This window comes from Sciurus vulgaris, assembly GCF_902686455.1.
Source record: "Sciurus vulgaris genome assembly, chromosome: 2".
NCBI lineage: Eukaryota > Metazoa > Chordata > Mammalia > Rodentia > Sciuridae > Sciurus > Sciurus vulgaris.
In genome coordinates this window covers 146,507,688-146,527,710 of record NC_136462.1, presented here as the reverse complement: position 1 = coordinate 146,527,710, position 20,023 = coordinate 146,507,688, and the positions used below count along the sequence as shown (strand labels likewise).

Here is a 20,023-nt window from a genome sequence, read left to right as displayed (position 1 = left end):
GGTCATCGATTTCTTAGAGGCCAGCTAAAGCTGGCACCATTTAATTGCCTCTCCACTCTGTGTAATAGGGTTTGCTGGATTGCCTGACTGAACTCAGATTTATGGTGGAGTTGATGAAAGTAAGGGATAGCTCACTGTTTTATTTTATTTTTTTCTGTGCAAGGGAGATATTTAATTAGGCCAAGCTGGTCTCTGCTGGCTTCACCAGAGTCTTGGGAAACCATGACTGACCAGAATGTGCAAACTGAAACTTCAAACTTGCTTCTGGGCTTGTACTTAATATTTCTCTGTTCTGGTTTAAAAAGACAAATCAAATAAAACAAATCACAATCCAAATGATAGTTCTTTTCCCTTGCTTTAACAGCTGGGAACTATTGCTCTTTACTCCTGGGAGAGTTTCAAGGAGTAAACCCTTCTAATTTCTGTGGGTGTCAGGGTGATTTAAGGAAGGGGGAATAAATGGGAAGTGTCTACACTCCCTGTATCTTCAATTTCTTCTTCATGAGTCCTAAGCCAGGTTGCTAGCTGAGGCCAGCTGGCCTTTATTTCCAAGGGAGCATGGAACAGGAAAGGATAGCTAGTACAGTAAAATTCAGCACTACATTTGAAAGTGGCTTATTCTTCTGCTGTTGGGTAGGTACTATACTCTTCACATTCAAAAAAGCAGCTTGTACTGTATCTTCATGTTGACTTCAGATATCCTATACACTTATCTTCCTTTGGTACTCCTCTGTAAAACAAAAGGGAGCAGTACTTTTGCCTGAGGTCACAATGATGCAATCTGAAGTCTTATCATTCATATTGGAAGACATTGGGGTCAACATGGGTATTCTTGGGTTTTGGGTCTAATCTTATGTGTGATCACTTTCTAACATTTGACCATCATTAGCAGTCATGTGACCTCCATGCCTTTGCCCTAACCTCTGTTCAATTTTCCTATTTCTCAAAAGAGGACAAAAATATTTACTCAACAGAGTTTTATGTTGATGTTAAGTAAGTTAATTTGTGTAAAGAGCCGTAATACAATACTTACTGGGTAAGTTTATTGTTTTTATTATCTTCCTTAGTGCTTTTTACACCCAAGGCAACAAAACAAAACAAAACTGTGGGGCTAATCTTATTTCCAGATGCAGTTCCTGGGTTAGAGACAGGAAGCTCCTGACCACTGGAAAATAATTTGGGATCGCACAGCTGCCCCAAAGGAGTAGGGTCCTTAAATTGACCACCTCAGGAAAATTTCCTCCATAAGATTTTAACTTATATAGAAATATTGGGTCACTGGTGCTTGCTTCTTCTTTTTGTCAGTGTTTATATCGTCTTGCTGCTGAATCTTAGAGCTAAGTCCAAGTCCCAGTGATTTATGTAAGACTTTGTTGTTCAGTATACACTAGTGGAGACCCTCAGGAAAACAGTGATTTATCAGATGGAGAGAACTCAAAGGTTCTCTCTGAAAGCAGATACCCCAGGACAGGCTTCACCTCTCTACTACCATTGATCACTGGGCCTAAGAATTTGCTGATTTCACATGCCCAGTGTAAACACAGGTAATTCAGGCATTTGTGTGTGTGTGTGTGTGTGTGTGTGTGCACGCGCGTGCGTGTGTGTCTGTGATCTCCTGCTCCCTGAGGATTCTAGAGCATACCCAGGGAAGCAGGAGGAGAGCTCGAGATAAGCTCTTCCATATCTTCTCCCTTTTTCATTTTTAATTTCTGAAAACAAAGAGGTGCCATCTGGCTCCCGCATAAGTGGTATGCAAACGATTTACAAAGGTGAACTGCCGAATTTCCTGTTACATATTTAGATAGAGAAAATAAACATCTCTGCATCAATGCTCTGGAGCAATTCGTTCTCTCTTCTTAAGATGGTGCCAAAGACAGATGCCTTTTCCTCCTATAGATCAGTGGCTCAGGGTTTCCAGATTGTCTTTAAATTGGCTTTGATAAGGGAAGGCTTTGAGTACCATTATACCCTTCATCAAACACTAGGAGATTAGTGATCAAATCTAGAATTAAAGAAAGTTTCAAGCATCCTGAAGGAGTAGAGACTGGGATTCCAAAATTGAAATGTTTTCAGGTGTTTTTATTTGAGGGGGAGACCATATGCTGAGATCTGGGCAGGGGGAGTGGGATGGGAGGAAACTGACATTGATCCTAATCTGGAAGTGGGCTTTCCTGTTCACCCTATTATCTTGTGTACCTAATTCAGTTCCTTGGTAAACACCCAATAAAAATGTCAGTGAATGAGGTCAGATTGGGAATTCAAAGTTAGGCAGGAAGTAGGTTAGGCAAGACCAGGAGGAACCCAAATAGGCAATCAGATACCCACCAAGTTAAGGTGAATCTGTGGTGAGGATGAGGAGAATTTTGCAGTAGGTGGCAGGAAAAATCTTGGCAAGTCTTATCTAGGGAAGTAAAAACAGAATCTGGGAAGAATGTCCAGAAGAGATGGTTGAGTGGTAGGATGGTTGAGTGTCAGGGATGATGACATAAGGTCAAAAGCAGGGTTCTAGCAGAAATTAAAGCCAAGAGTCTAGCAGGTGAGGAGGGAAATATGTGAAAATCCAGGCAAAGACATAGAGTGCCATAAAGCAGATCTGAGGGTTGATACTACTGAACTGAGTCCTAAGCTGCAGATTCCAGGCCAGGGTTCCTGGCAGCATTGGAAAGAATGATAATAATCTTCAGGGTATGGAAATACTTTAGAGCAAGCCAATCTGGTTGGTAAAGTGTTTGATTTTATGGATGTCCTGGTACTCCCATGACAGTGATGAAAATTAGACCCACACTGCCTGAGTTTGAATCTGTGCTCTCATAATTCCTGGTTATATGATTTGGGGAAAGTTATTTACCCTTTCTGTGCCTCCAACTGTAAAATGAAGTTAATAGCGCCTATCTCATGCATTGGCTGTAAAGATTATGAGTTAATACATGCAAAGCTCTTAGGATGATATATGCTCAATAAATATTAATTGCTGTTATTGTTATTAGAGTTAAAATAAAAATGGTTTCCCCAGTTCCAAGATGAGCATTCTGAACAAGGTTTACCTAAGGGTATTAGCTAAGGGAGGCCAATTGTAGTAACAAATAGATGCAAAAATATATAATGGTTCCAACACAAATAGAAGCTCATTTCCAGGTCACATCACACTATGAGCAGGTGAGCTAACTGGAAGAGTAGCCCTCCTCCACATGGCCATTCAGGCTAATGGAGCACTATCTTTGTCCTTATGTGGTGTCTTCAGTTACCCTAGGCATTCAGCTAGAATGCCTACTCAGATGGACAGGGTAAGTACCATGAAGGAATGTATGTGGGTTGTTGTCCATGGGCTCAGCCTGCATAGGTCTGTCACCTCCCCTCCTAAAAAAAGCCTAGTCATATGTTCTGTTTTAGTCAGTTTTCTCATATTTCTTTTGTTGTCACTGTGACCAAAAGACTCAACAAGAACAATATAGAGGAGGAAAAGTTTATTTGGGTTTCATAGTTCTCTGTTCAAAGATGGTCAACCCCATTAGTCTAGACTTTAGGTGAGGTAGAACATCATGGAAGAGGAACATGGTAGAGGAAAGCAGAAAAAGCTTCATGCACCATGGACAAGATATAAACCCCTTTCAATTTTATGACCAGCAAGGACATTGGCTGATTAAATCATCTGAGCTGAGAGTCTGGGGCTTCTGTAAGTCTTGACTAGTTGTGCTTGTCCTCAACTAGGGAGAGGTCCTTAAATGGAATTCAAGTGGATATTAGTGTGCTGAGGGAGTCAGTGATCTAGGAAATGACTTGTAGTTTGTTTTTACCTTTAAAAAAGAGAGTGATGGCAATTTAAGGCAACTTACTTTCAGGATCACAGTGTGCCTTCATGCTCCCTGCTCTATGCTGGGATTTTGGGAGCCCACTCAGTAACAAGAACCCCTCTTTACTCTCCAAATTATAAATTCTGAGACCACTGAGGCAGAGAAGACAAGCATATTACCCTAATAATGTGCACTTGAATCATTGCTGATGGAGGCCTCATATTGCCACTACAATGGGCTTCTCCACTGGGTCCCCAGATTAGGCATTCCAGTCCAGCACAGCAGTGCAGGAATATTTTGCCCTGGAAAGGTAGATTTTTGTTGCTCATTTCTGTTCTTTATAGGAAAGAGGACATGACATTTCCCTACCTGCTTAGAAAAGGAAGGAGTTGTGGTCTCATGTCCATCCTTGACCAATTAGTCACATTGTTCTTCCCAAGAGGCAAGATTAAGGCTAGAGAACTGCCTGGATTCAATTGTTTCTCCAGTTTATGTTCCTCATTTATGTTCCTCTAATTGGAATTCTGAAGCAATTCAAAGAGAGAGGAGTCCCCTCACAATTGCACTCATCTCTACCTGGACAAGAGACTGCCAAACACCCTGAGAAGCATAACTTATTCCTCTGGGCCAAGAGAGGGAGACCCAGCACCCCCTCCTGCAGCTAAACTGGGTTAGAAAGGATCAGCCGTTGATAATTGCTGACCTTGTTTGGAGGGAATTTAGTCAGATTTATCCCTGTAGTTTCAATCTTTAGGCTCTCTTGAATAGACCCAAGTACCAGGAAAGAAAAGTTATATTGAATTTCAGAAGATCGCAGGCAGAGGTCCAGTGGCCAGACCCTGAGGTACAGGACCTGATTCTTTCTTTGTTGCTTTTAAAATATCCTAATAACTTTTTACCCATGTTTTTATTTATATAGAGGAGAACAATTGGGGAAGATTTATATTCCATTCCTGAGAAACATGATTGTCCTTTTTTTTATTTTGGATAATTTTAGATTTACAGATCAGTTGCAAACATAATATAGAGAGTTCCCATATACCTTTCACCCATTTTCCCAACTGTTCCTATAACAATGATACATTTGTCAAAAAAAAAAAAAAAAAGTTAACAGTGGCACAAATTACTAATTAAACTTCAGACTATTTGAATTCTGACTTTTCTCATTAATGTCCTCTTTACAGTCCTAGGATACATTCCCAGGTACCACATTACACTTAACCAATTCTTATTTAAGGGCACTGGGACTGCTATGATTGAATCAGGGGTGAGGGGTTGGTTCTACCCATTTCAGTCTCTCTTTTAATGCTTGCTACCCTAGGACAACCCTTGGTGCACCTTCCAGAAGCCCTAGGACTCTATGGTTTTGTTAGCAGGAATGGGGATAGGTGGGCTATAGGAAGACCTCCTGCAACACCAAGGCCAAGAGCTGATGAAAAACCTTGTTTTGTGAGTAACTTGTAGCTCCAGATTCTTATAGGAATCCTTTAGAACTGTGCAGGTCTGGGAAATCATCTTTAGACAGGGCTGGAGTTAACGTTCTCTTATAGAGCTTAGACCAGGAAGCTAAAAGAAAGAATGGGGTCTTGTTAGATTTCCAGTCCCCAGACCACACCTTTTTTTCTTCAATTTTGGTAGAGAGTGCATGGGGTTAATTAGGAGACATGGCCACAGAGTAGACCTCCGGGCAGACAGGGTGCCATGGTATGCACATCTTGAGTGAATTTAGAAAAATAACTTAAATGCTGAGAACTATTAAGCTGCACAAGGCTGCAGAGGAAAGGAACACAGAGGAAGGTGTGTGGGATAGATTTATGCTAATTATAGGTATTACAACCTTGTTTCCTTGATTAAAGCCAGTGGATCTGCACCCTAATTATCTACAAAATATCAGACATTTTAGAATGTGAAAATCTGTTGAGGGACAGGACTGGTATTTAGAATACCTCTGTCTCACTGCCAGTTTTGTGCCTATGTTGCATGAATCAAAGATAGTACTTTCATCTAGGATACCTGGAGTTTGGATTATAGCTCTTAGTCTCTTTTACATTTTTTCTTCTATGGGACTAAGTCCTGTGTATAATGGTGAGAAGAAGGCTCTGTTTCTTCAGGATAGAAGGGAGAAATGTCCAGAGATTTCAAGGGTAAAGTCAAAGCTGCTCAAGCAGTCTCTATTATTGTTTTGACCCCAGACCACAGCTGTTCAATATCCCAGGACTTTTTCTCTTTCTGATAAAATAAGAGAACAACTTCTTGTTTTGAAACAGGCTTTTTCCATATTACCTGGATCTAGTTCAGTGAATGAAGTTTAATGAATGAAGATGGTACTCTATTTATTTAGGGATGATATTTAGGGTACTCATACCCCAATCAACTGATGGGCAGAAGAATTATGTGGACAGAAGTTTTAAATACATTCTTCAGGAATGGGGGTTCTAAAAATTCTTTCTTCCACCTCTGCACCCCATACCTCCATCTTCCTAGGACATTTTATACTTCATTTCAATGAAATGGTAATGCTGGATAATACTCAATTGTTTCATAAAGTACAAATAAATGCTAGGTAAATGCTAGGAAGGATCTGGTGGTTTCTGTCATGGGACACACCGACAATCTGATGTAAAGATAACCTAGAGAGGGCAAGATGAACAGGAAGTTGACATGCCAGCCACTGGACTCTAACAATGATTAAAGGAGATATTTGGGACATTTGTCTCCCAATGGCCTAAATACTAGGCCTGGGGAATATCCTTCCAGCTTTTCTTGTGGGTCTTGGCAACCAATGACTATTGTGGTATCTCTAATTCAGAACTTGAAGACAGGAAGCCTCAGTTTAGTCCTAGATATGACCATTGACATGAGACAAATTTATTTTTTTGCCTAGGAACTAAGTTTATCATTTATCAAGTGGGTACTTTCTGGTTTTTTTTTCCTTCATTATCTTGAGGATTCACCATCTCCTCACAAGTGCTAGCCACACTAATAGCATTATTTTCTGCCACCACATGGGTACTTAGTTGGAAGTTTGAAGGATATGCTGAACTTTCATCTTCATATGTGTTGGTGGCTTCATTGCTCCTTCTCCTGGAGCAGGCTTTAAGGACTTGGCACTAGTTCTGTCACTTAGTGACTTTGGTGACATTGACATTCAACTCATAAGGTTGAATTAGGTGCTGAATTTTCCAATGCAGTTTTTTTATTGCAGTAAAACCTCATCTTCAAATAGATTTTCATAAAATAGATATGCAGGCAGACAGAGGAGTAGAGAGAGATAAACACAGAACAGCTCTAGCTGCAGTAGAAGAACAAAGAGTCATGGCCATTCTGCTATCTCTTGCCTGCGCCCAGGTGTGAGGACCTTGAAGCACTTTGAAGTGGGGACACTTTTACATCCTGTAGGACTGAGCATGGTGACCCCTTCAGCAGGCTTCCTGGTGAAGATTTAGGACAATGGTTCTAACCACATATGATAGTAATATTGATAAAAAACACAGAAAACACTAGGCAATTGATGAATGACTAACTCTGCCTTTAATTCCCATCAAATTCTCCTGGTTCTTTGTGGTTCACTGGTTGATTGTGCACATTCTCATTCCCAACCCAACTGAAGAAGAAGAACTCATTTTTCAATCTAGGGAGAATTTGATCTTTCACATCAGCCTTTGCAAGTTCACTCAATATTCTTCCTGGGGAGGAAGAGGGTCTTCTGAGACCTCAAAGAAGTAAGTGATCAAGGATTGCTAGTTTTCAGTTTATAGGTGAGAAAATAGAGCTTTAGAGAAGAATGGTGGTGATGTTTACACACCTGAAATTCCTCAGCATTAGAACATTCACATGACTTTAAGATGAACAATCTTTTTTGTGTATTCGCTGAACTGTCTATACTGGTTCATTTCCTTCTCTTGTACTAAGTTTCCTAGCCATTGACAAGGTCCATGTATGGCATACAGAATTCAGGTCAACTCCATGGCTGTCTGAAAGGATAAATACAACACAATCTCTATTCCCAGGGAAATCAAAATTTCACAGGATACGTAAGACAGGATGAAAATTTGTAGCTCTATTGTAAGCCAGAGGGAGAGGAATAATATAAAAGGCGGCTACAAATTTCAAAAGTCCATTTGATTGGAGCAATGACATAGACCTTGAGTAGTAGATTGGCAATCAGTGGATTGTACTAGGAGTTCATTCCAGGCAGAGGATTTAGTATGAACCAAGGCATAGAAGCAAGCAAATGGAGAGTGGTCTAGAATGATGTGTCATTCAACTGACCAAAACTCAAGCTACATGGAAGACACATGGAAGAAAATATTCATGAAGGAATGAAAGTACCACTGTTATCTTTTGAAAGACCAGCTGTTTTGATTTAGGTAGTTGATGGACAGTCATCGACACTCATGTTGAAGTAGGCCATTGTATTGTCCAGGCTAGAGTGGGTGAGATTGGGTGCCACAGTGGTTCTGGTAGCAGTGGATGATGGAGGGGAAGGCATTAGAATCAATGGGATTTGGAATGGTGAACTGAAGGCCAGGGGCTGTAGACTCAGATAACTTTGCAGTTTGGGATCATAGCTTTGAAAATAAGTAACAGTGAAATTGTGGGTCAAGATGGATTTTTTAAGGATGCATCTTTTAGGCCATTCAGTCCATTCTGTATCCCATGAGTGTGAAAAACAGATGAGCAAATGCCAAATCATTTCATCCGACTTTAAAGAAACATGAAGCTGGAAGGAGCCTTAAATGTCATCTATGATGGCCCAGGGCGCAATGGCATCAAAATCATCCCAGACAGATGGTTTGCTCGCTCCATCCTTGTGCTTCTCCTGGGATTCCACAGGTTTCCTCCTTACATTTTCAGGCTGCAGCAAAGAGAAGCGATTATCAATGAGATTTATCTTTCTTTCTGATTTTTAACATTGTTTAGAAGTAGGAAGCTCTCTATCATGTCTAACCAGGATCCTATCTTCTGCAAGGTAAGTCTGTTTCATCCTATGTCCTTAGTACAGATAAATGTGATTTATATTATAAAACAGGCATTATAACACTCAGAAAAACTAAGAGAAGCTCATGTGACCAAAATGGTCTTGTACTCTATGAAGAGTACTCTTCATAGACAACCAGTTATATTTTATTCATTAGCTGTGTCTTGACTGGTGGAAAACGAATAGAATAAAAATATTTCCTTCTCTTGCCCTGCCAAACAGTAACATCCTCTTTCTGAGAGCAGTTTCCAAGTGGTCTCCTAAACTCAGTCTTATCTGTACAATTTTAAAATCCCATTGTTCTTTTCTGTCAGTTAAGGTGGTATAGGAGGGGTGGATGTTGTCATTACCAACCCTTTCTCCATGAGGTCAAGACAGGGAAAATTCATGACATCAGAAAATTCCAAGAACTTGAGGCACGTGTATATTTGGAGACCCATTCTCAACAGGGGAGAGGAGGAGGCTGCAGGAGGTCCCTTTATTGAATCTACTGCTCTCTCCACTCCTGTGGGGGGTGGTGATGGATGTATCATAACTGGCTCCATTTTCCTTCCTCAAGTGCAGAAGGCCTTTTGTTTTCTGAGACAAACTGAATATATAACATATAAAAATACATAAATTTCCATACAAATATCTTCTTTACCAGCTGTAATTAAGATATTTGCATGTAAAGAGAACATTGTGTTCCTTTGACTTCCTCCTGGTAGGGAATTGTATTTCTCTTCTAATCCTCAAAGCCCAAGAATTTGTGATTTGCCTGTGACTAAACAACAGGAGGAGGAGGAGAAGGTGGAAGCAGAGGACTGGGTCAATACAGCATCTGAAATTCAGAATTTTAAATGCAGTTTTCACTCCTGGCTGTTTTTTACAGGATTAGCTCATCCCACTGGACCAAGTTAGAAATGGGGAGGGGGATTGCCCAAGAGAAGGTGAGCAGAGCACCCCCTTATTCTGAAGTCAGGCTGATTTTAAATCTTTATGCTTCTGCTTAGAGCTATGTGATCTTAGGAAATTTACTTAAATTCTCTAAGCCTTAGATTATTTATCTGAAAAAAAGGAAAAAGAGAAAGAGTAAGTGCAAGAGCTGGAGCACATGTGAGAGGAAGAGAGAGAGGGGAGAGGGAGAACAATTTCTTCTTTTGTGTGGATTAAATAACATAATGTATGCAAATTGCTGGTGCCTATTAGGCACTCAATAGATGGTTATTATTATTCCATGTAAGTGAATAAGGTAGAGATTATGTATACGAGATTTTAAATATGTTACAAGCCAAATTATTTCTTATGAAGAGTCTTTGGTACTGGATACTAAAATTAAAGGGGAGATGAACCTACTTAAGAGAACTTAGAGAAATAAAAAGTAAAACTATATACTCTTTCAGGAGAGGTTCAGTTGTTCAAGTTGGTTGTTGAAAGCCCAGGAAGAAAGAGACAGCATAGGTGATCAAAAGGGGAGCTTTGCCATTGTGGAATTAGTAGCTCCAGCCAGGAACTAATGTTGGATAACTGTGAACCATGGATTCTATAGTAGACAAAGGTCTCCATAATTAGAGCCCCATTTTCCAGGTTTCCTAAATTTGTGCCCACGAGAGAGAGAGTACAGGTTTATGCATCCTGAATTCTTGGGGATAGAGTCAAGGCTGGCTTAAGTCCAGCTGTACCTCCTTTCTCTTCTTACTTGCAGTATGATGGTGGCCTTTAATTACTATGCATAAGATTAAGTAATGAATATGCAAGTGCTTTGTAAACTCTTGGCTTGATGCTGTTGGTTTTTATCAACACTGTCCACAATAGTACCATCACCACCAGGATAGTCTGTGCTTAGTAAATTACCATGAGAACTCTGGGGAAAAAAAAAAGGTTAAGTTCATCCACAACCCAAAGTTGATTGGTAAGAGTAGTGGTCAGCACTTCATTCATCTCTCCAACCTGCAAATCATCATGAATCTTCATGCCTCTATTGAGTCATGTTCTTCAGCCTCTGTAGCCAGGTTAGACCTTTTATTTCTGTCCCAGTTTATTCTTGTAGATGGTTATTTCATTATCCAATGGGTCAATCCGATCTTCTTGAACTTTTTGTTTAATTTTCCAAGTCACTGAGTCATTTGTGTATGCATCTCTTCCATACCTCCTAAAGCATAGGTTACCTTGAAGGCAAAGGAATCCATTCCATTTTTAGCACAGCAATTGTCACATAATAAACGCTTAATGAAAGTGCTTAATTTTAATACATATGATACTGTGTGAGGTATTTTCAATAGGTAAGAAATAATATCTCCATCGGCATAAGTATTCTTAAATACTTATGAGTCCCCACTTGGCAGGTACTAATAGTCAGTATGTTGGCACTTATGTAGGGACATAAGAAATATGCATTGGTGACACCTTCCAGAAAGCCAGGTGGATCTGATTCTCCATGAATGACCCAACATCTGCTTATCAGTGAAGAGGACTGAATGAATGTCTAAGAACAATTAAAACACCCATGAGACTGGAGTTGGCACCCAAAGACAGTTTATTAATGCATGCAGGAGACCAGATTATTCAAAGGCTATGTGACCGAAGCATTCACTTTCAGTAAGCTAGTCTGTGTGAGAAGCCTAATTGTACTGAGAAGGTAGCTTGAAGAGGAAGAAGTCAGAGCAAGGCAGTTGAGGAATCAAATAATCAATGATATCTAGCTAAGAACAACTATCAACAGGGTCCTTGGCTACCCAGTAGATTCAGAAATACTGTATGTCTTTTATATAATTTATCCTTTCTCTCTTGCCCCAAACCAGGAGGGAATAAGCATTGTAGCTACCCAATTCTAAGACTCTCTCTCCTTCAGGCCTCCACAACCAATCAGTGACTCTTCTGTATGATATATTCTTTTTTTATCAGCATCACCCTTTGGACACCATTGAGCCATGGTGGCCTAACAACCTTTCAAACCTTTTCAGACAATCTTGGATGTATATTTATGTTTTTATCTGTTTCAGGCTGATCTTAGGCAAATTGTATGATAAATATTTTATTATTAGTAAATTAGTAAATTATCATAACTACTTTATTATTATAGTGCCCAATACTTTACATGTCATTGGATTGCTATCAGACTAAAACAATTGAGTCCTTTTGTTGCTTGCCAATCTAATTGCCTCCATGGCAAGTTTTAGATGCCCCAGGGATGGAAAGTCCATCTGAGGTACTGTTCTGAGTGACCAGTGGTGGTTGCTCTGAGTAGATTGATGGGCTGCAACTGGGTTGGTGAAAAAGCATGTGGTGATCACTGGTGGTATTTGCCATTGATAGAGGAAAAGGGATTGCTGGTCTCTGTGTCCTGTTGTCTCTAGTCTTGATGTGTACCATGCTAGCCAGTTCTCACAACCCCAGGGATTCTGCTGGACCCTTCTAGGCATGTTCTCACCTTGGTTTTTCACAATAACAGATTCTCATATGACATAGGTGTGAGTTCATCAAATACTCCTGTGTTGAAGGCCTATATACAGAGGGAGAGCTTTGCCAGCTGTACCAGCATTATTGAGGTCATTAGATTTACCCACCCAAGTTCACAGGTGAGACTGGTATCCCAATATCTTAAATTATCTCCAATTAAGCATCTATTTATTTATTTATTTATTTTTAGAACTTGTGTACATCAAAGCACCTTATTTCTGGGCAGATTTAGTTCCCTATCCTGCTTTGCCAAGATTTGGAGTAATCTAGATACAGATCTCCCAGGCAGCCTAGTTCCATCAGCTCCGTGCCAGCTTTTATCAATATACCAGCACTGTCTTTGGACATGTTTTTGACTCTTGAAAAATTGAGCAGCCCAGGGATTGGGTTTTCTGCTAGAGTTCTGCTCCCAGGCAGATGTGGATACAATTATCAACATCCTTTTTGATATAGTCCTTGTATGGTTATGATTCTACCCAATTGCACTGTTTTCCTTCATACATTTACCTCCTCCTCATAAGTATTTTATGCAAACCTTTGATAGTAGTCTGAATAAAATTTGGGCAGACCACCAACAATGACAAACTTGTGAAGTCCAGGCTAGAAATGAACTTGGAAGTCATCTTGTCAAGCTTACTTATCTGACAGGTGAAGAAATTGGACCTCAAAGACAGAGAAAAAGAGAGAGAGAGTAGTTTTTTTGTTTTTTGTTAAGTTCATAATCCAGTTAGTGGAAGAGTTAAGACAAGAACATTGGTCTCCCATCTTGCAGATTTTGTGCTCATCTTTGATTACCATCAAAGCATTGTGAGGTCAACTGACTGGTATTATTGTTCCCAATCACAGACATGTAAACTGAGGCTCAGAGATATTAGTTGGTATTCCTCAGATTATTCCCAATAAATGAGAAGTGGAGTTAGGTTTTGTATTCTGAGTTACAAGTACAGTTTTTTAAGGGTAAGTGAGAATTTCTTGAATAAAAATTTGGAGATCATGCCAGTATAGTACAGTCTCTATGGAGTTAGGTAAGAGTTTAGAAGTGTGAACCTGTAATAATTCAAGTCCAAGATTTTTTTCCTACAAGGTCTTTGTGTTAAGGCTCCTGAAGAAAAAGGAGGCAAACATTTGGGGGTAACTCAGGGCTGGCCATCACATCCAGAAAGGTGAACTTAATTCAGGGAATTTGGAGTCTCCATTGTAATAGCTGAACAAGCAGCAGCAAGTAATTTGAGTCACATGTAGTCCTACGAGTGTGACACATTCTGTGAAACTCAAGGGTGAGGAAAGGATACGAGAACAAGGAAGGTGTTGGTCAGAGACAATAAATGTTGTTCTAGCACCTCAAAATGTGTTACAGGAGGTGATTTTTTTGTGCACTTATTTATTGTGAAAATATATTCTTGGGACCATCAGTCAACACATTTGATCACAGTCGCTTGGGATTTCTGTAAGGGCAATATCCATGCCTTATTTCCTTAGTTACACCGATTACACATCTCTTGTGCCCAACACTGTACTTGGTATATGCTTGTAATTCTGTATAGTCCATTAAGTGAACAAAAAAGGAGACCAGATACTTCTTGGTCAACGATTGATGTGGAATGATGTCTAAGGGCACTGAAATTTGAGACACCCAGAAATCTCCCGCCCAGGCTTCATTACAGAGATGCTCTGAGGGCTGAATCTCCATTGTTTTGGTAGGATGAATGCTTTACGGCATGTTCCCTTGCCCATAGGGCTGGCAAGATTAGAAAACTATAGAGATATTTCAGACTTGGTGGTGAAGCACAGTGGTATAAGCATTTATCTGCATGAAATAACAGACTACTTGCAAGACTGTGAGTTCTCCATCCCCAGTGGGTTTCCAGAAAATCTGTATTTTAGAGGTGCTGTAGAGACATGTGCATTGGACATGAGGTTGAAATACATGTTCTCAAAGTTTTGCTTTTTTTTTTTCCAATTCTGAAATCCTAAGAGTCAACTCTATAATAGAAATTGCTTAGATACAGTATAGTAATTTAAGTCCTCATTATGCATATGTGAGGAACTGTTAAGTATATATTTCTGAAATGCTATGAAATATTAGGCCAAATCCACCCTCTCCATATCTTCAAATTCACACCTCTGCATTCTTTCCCACTCCCTCGTGCCTCACCATCTGTCACCTGCCCTGTCTCTATCAAGCCCACCTCTTTCCATGACTATGTTTATCTTTCTCTGAAGCCTTTCTTAAAGGCTTTCTTCCTCCTTTCTGCTCTAAAATATCACAATTTCTTTTACATTAAAGAAAAATCTTCATTAGACCTTTCTGCCCCTTCCAGCTTCCATTTCTCTCCTCTAGTAATAAAACAGGTAGTTTCTTCTCAATTTTGGGGGCTTCTGATCTTACCATCTCATTGAATGTAGTTTGGGGGTCAATAATTGTCTCATCATGGCCAAATTCAAAGGTCTTTCCTCAAGGCTAATTCTTTCTGAACTGTTGAATGACATTATTAAAAATGGCCCTATTCCACTCCCCTTCATCAGGCCTTCTCCACTAGAACTGCATAATCCTCTTGTTCAGTGCCTCAGTAATGTCTTCCTTTCAGTGTATTCCCCATTCTGGCCATTTTTTGCCTCTTCTCTTGGTTTCTCTCCCTTCTCTAACCAAAAGTTCTGGTGTTACTATTTTAGATACCTACTTTGCACACCTCGTATACTTCCATGGTTAAAACCCATTTTTGTTTTTACAAAAATTCTGTTTGAATTTACATTTTTAACTTCCACCTCTTCTCTCTTTGATTGCTTCATCTGAAGCCTATCCTGGAGAGTTCATTGGTGACTGAAACTTGGTGTGTTGGAAATGAATTCACCATGGCCGCCTCCTGCTTCTTCAGTCGTGCTCCTGAGCAGCCTGTTAGCATCTGTGAAAACTCTCTTGGGAGGTTCCACAAAGGGGAGTCTCTCCGAATATGTCTTTTCACCACCTACTATGCCACCTGCTATGTCTTTCTTCACAGCACTTCAGTGTGCCTTATTCTTTGCAAGTTGGCAGGAATTACCCTAGACCAAACGCTGATCACTCCAATGCCTGGGTCGGTGTGTATACCTTCAGGATCAGAGCTGTCCTACCCCTGCTCCTCAAACTGCATCCCACCCACTACTTGTTTAAGAACCTTGAGTGAATCCTCATTTCTCCAAAATATAAATTCCTCACCCTGGCCTACAGGTCTCTCAAGCACTCCACCAGTTTTTTTCCCCTTGACCTTTGTCACAGGAAGCCCCTGGGTTCCATCCCAGTGAGTCTGTCTTCTGCTCCACAATGCCATGTTTTCATTTCTGCCTTTGCACAAGGCCTTCTGTAGTCCTTGGCTGGGCTTGCCAAAACAAAGTGCCACACGTTAGGGGTTTTCAACAATAGAAACTTATTTTCTCAGAAGTTGGGAGCCAGAATTCTAAAATTGAGGTGTCGACTGGCTTGGTTCCTTCTGAGATCTGACTCTTTGACTTGCAGATGGCCACCTTTGTGTCCTCATGTTGTCTCCCCTCTAATTGTGTGGATCCAGATTTTTCTTCTTATAAGGACATCAGTCATACCAAATTAGGGCTCACCATAAGGACCTCATTTTACTTAATTACCTGTGTAAAGACCTTATTTCCACCTGTAGTCATATTTTAAGGTACTAGAAGTCAGGACTCCAACATTACAAATTCAGGGGTGTGGTAACACAAATCAGCCCATAACACCTTCTTTTCCCAGCTGCCCACATGTCCTTTTTTCTCCCCCTTTGTTCTTTCTCAATGTCTGACTTCACTGCCATCAGAAACCATGGATCCCATTTCATTGTCTTCATTGGATGGTCTCCTCGGCCTCACCCTATAGGTTTGCACACATGGAAATGTTGCTTCCTAAACCTGCTTTTACCAATCTGCTTCTTCCTCAGGTCATTCCTGGGCTGCTTCTCTGCCTCTGGCTCCACAGACGTTTTGGGCTTTGTCTCTTGTCCTTTACATACAGCTCTTGACCTGAAAGGCACTTGAGAAATGCCTTTGCTAAGTCACTTTGAGTCCCTCCTTTAAGGCAGCCTAATAGCCCCTTCTCTAACTTCTTGAGAGTGTTTTCAAAGGAAGTAGGCTTTTTCCAGGAGGTGATGGAGAATGCCAATACTTAGTCTGTTGACCATAAGGAGTAGGAGGGCTGAGTCACCCACACAGATGACCTTCAGCCAACTCTCCTCCTCTCCAAATTGGGAAAGAAGAAGTGTGTCTGGAAATTCCAAAAAATGATAGTTAATTTAGGGATTTTTTTTTTTTTTTGTTAACACATTAAAGAAATTTTGGAGAAGGTGCTACTTCTTTGACATAAGGGGGTTGAAATTTCTAGAAAAATCCCACTTCTTTTCAGAGCGGTATGTTGGCTGGCTGGGAGGCGTATCCTGTGAAGAAGAGAACTGAGCCCCTGGAAGGAAGCCAATTGACTCTAGATGACCCTCAGAGGAAGACAGCTGGGTGTCATGGATTTGGAGTAGTGTCACAGTGTGTTTGCTGGGCTATGAGTGCTATTTCTGGGTGGACTGCTCAGTGAGGGCCTTGCAGGTGGACTGCACTGGGATTGGTGTTTGGAGGCTATGGTTAGGAGAGACACACTATTCAGTTAAAGATACACCTGCTTCCCTTCTCCTTTCTTTCATCTTCCCATGCTTCCTTCCTCTCCCTTCATCCCTTTTCTTCTCTCCTCTCCCTCACTCTCTCCCCATTCACTGTCAGGAAGGGCCATGCCAGAAGGGCTCCTTCAGCGTGTTGTGGCAGCGGCAGAGGCTCGCAGCACCGGCAGCTTCCACAGTGAGTCTGGATTTAATTTCTGGGGCCAGGGTTCTGGGCAGGGCTGTTCACACACAGACTGACAGCTTGCAGGCTTTGGGAAGGAACTTCCATGGGCTGGGGACTGCTTCTAATCTCTCTTTTCCTGCTTCCCACCATGGGGGCATCATTTCACTTCCATGGAAGTTTCCTGCCAAAGCCATTGATGTGCTTGGGATGTCTCATGGGGAGGCAGCATGGTGGGGGGTGGTGGGGCCATGGTCTGCTAAAATAAGGTGCACAGCTGGGGGGAGCCGCCAGAATTCAAAATGGCTGCCAGGGATCTGTCCAGGCCTGTGTGTTGGTGGAGGCTGGAGGCTCTGCATGGAGGGTGGTTTGGCTGCTTTCTTGCATTTCAGGAGGTGCGACCTTGAGTTTTGTGTGCACTCTGGGCATCTGTACTCCATAAGAGACTCCCTTTAAGGAAGCAAGACTACTCGAAACACATAGACTAACAGGGAAGAAAGGGAGATTTCTCCCTCGACCCCAGATGAATCTTGGTCTAAAATATTTGATGCTCAGGACAGTTGTTACAGAACCTTTGTAACTAAGCCATATCCCTGAGCATTTGGGGAGAGATTTTTTTCCCTCCCCACTTCAATTTCTATGGTAATTTCTGGTGAGGAGGTGGACATACTGCAGAGTCAGTTGAAGTTCCATCTGTCCTGCCTATATTATCAGACGGAACTGAATGACTTCCTTCCACTTTTTGCTTATGGGCTTTTTTCCTTCTGTGTTGGGAATGATCCACTTAGAAAAACAGAAGCACAAGATTTACTTTCCTGACCTAAAGTATCTAGCACAAGTCCTGCTTGTCATCTTAAGAGGCTTTCCCACTGGCCAGATGCTGTTTCTAAACACTGACTGGGTGTGTTGTCATTGAGTCAATGTTGAAGGGAGAAACTTTGGTTTTCTGATATGTGATGATATCCCAATGCAGCAGTCTCCTGGACAGGTGCATGGGAATTCTTTGACAATTGCATTCATTTCTTTCATGATTTGGTTAGGGAGGTAAATTAAGCATAGCCTTCCAGGCTCTCTCAGGGCCATAGTTTTATAGGCTTCTCATCTTGACACAGCTACTAATGTCAACATTAAAGTTTAGTATTTCTTGATGTTGTCTATAGCTAGAGTCTATCAGGACAAACTTGCTTGTGAGAATTTTACAAGTGGGATCATCGGAGCTTAATCATATCTTGCCTTTTCAATATATCATGTTTCTCATTTATGGTAGGGTCAAACTCTCAGTTTCAGACATTGACAAGTTCTGAAAGCATCATATTGGTCAAATTTATTAATTCAATCAAACAAATATTTAATATAAATCAATTGTGAGTATTGATTATCTAAACTTAGAAACTTCTGAGAGTGAAAGAGAAACTATTAATAACTCAAATGGAACTAAGGGGATAAATGGAAACCTTCTCTGGTAAATTGGGACACACAATCACTTTTTAGTGCTTCCTGGGCTTTCTAGGTGTGAGCAGTACCACCGTGAATAAAATAAGCAAAAATCTCTGTCTTTAATAAGGGAAGTAGAAGATAAAGGTGAAATAAGGCAAATGGTAAGTTAGAGAGTGATGGGTCCTTAGAAGAAAAACAAATTCGAGAGGAGAAAAAGAAGTGCTGGGTGGTGGTGGTAGTGGGAGTGTGTGTGTTTGGGTGTGCACACATATGGTTTCAGGTAGGGAGATCAAAATAACTGAGTTGCCAGAAGAAGGTGATATATCTCAGTTCATTTACTTTCTCCAAGGAGAGTTTCTGTGACTTGGCTAAAACTTTCTAAAACAAGTCAGATCTGAAAAGTCTGAGTGCCCATGAGGAACTACAAACTTCAGTGTGACAAAAATCAAAAAGAAAGAGTCAGGTGGTCATGGAAACATACTTTGTTTGCTTATTAGTTAACACAGGTTTCATCTTTCACTGGCATCACTAAGAGGGCACCAGAAAGTGAATAAAGTTGGATTCTTTCATTTGGGGAGTATCTTTGTAGGAAGTCCCTTACCCTGTGATTTGCACTGACCATTCAGGATATCTTAAGGCACTGCCTTTATCCATCTGGTGTCCTTCAGGTAGTGGTGGTGAAGCAACTTACATTTTCTGAGTATCTAATCTAGCTGGGCCTCAGAGTAGCTTTATTTAATCTACACTGTTCCTGTGAAAAACTCATAGTCCCATGTTTGGGATGAGCACACTATCATTGAAACACAAAACTAGAAAATAGTGGAGCCAAGATTTAAACACAGGTTGACCTATGTCTGAAATTCTGCCTTTATCAATTAGTCTCAGTATCCATCCACTGATTACCAGTTGGTAGGAGGTGGGAAAAGTAAAGCAAAGGAGGACTCCCTGGGTTACCCCAAGGTCCCACAACAGACTGATCTGCATGGCTAGATCAGGAGCAGTAAATGTGTTGGGGTGATTGTTGATGTCTTTGCTGATTGTGCATGAAGGCAGATTGATTTCTGCTGCTTCTCCTTGTCATTGAGAATGGGAATGGCATGGGAAATTTTGAGGGGCATGAAAGCAAGTCTTTCTGTTTTGGCAGCCATCTTTGGCAGAAGTAGAAGCTTAACTTCAGCCTGTTAGGGTTCCTGGGTTTTATGCACGTTGGAGGGAGGGTTGGTGCATGGTGTTTGGATATAGTTAATAGGGATGGGGAGATTGCATGCAGAGTTCTGAGACTGGATGAGGGTTTTTTTGTTTTTTAACCAGGGGTTTGAATGAAAAGTTGAGTTTGAAGATAATTCCTAATTACTGTCTGCCTTTGTGAATGGAATCTGCAGACTGACATCATCCTGCTTTGGGATGCTATTAGGAAGAAGCAGGATGTCTCTGAACCACATCTCAGATATTATGGTTATTACTGTGTAACTTTGAATTTATTTGTGATGTACCTTCATATAGTTCCCAGAAAAAAAATTAAATAGCATCTTGTCTGATGCATAAGATGGGCTTCTGAGGTTACATAGCA

The 20,023-nt window shown here is 40.8% G+C and overlaps 1 protein-coding gene across 6 annotated transcripts in view; it reads left to right on the top strand.

Annotated features, from left to right (window-relative positions):
* The window catches only part of NTRK3 (neurotrophic receptor tyrosine kinase 3), a 389,200-nt gene that overhangs the window by 325,796 nt on the left and 43,381 nt on the right, over nt 1-20,023 (top strand). For 4 of the 6 annotated variants that reach the window (XM_079127497.1, XM_079127496.1, XM_079127500.1 and 1 more), the window contains exon 17: nt 16,957-17,031. The exons of the other annotated variants lie outside the window; for them this stretch is intronic. In XM_079127497.1, the coding sequence (XP_078983623.1) occupies nt 16,957-17,031 (75 nt within the window). The remainder of the gene's footprint in view (nt 1-16,956; nt 17,032-20,023) is intronic. 6 annotated transcript variants of the gene reach the window in all.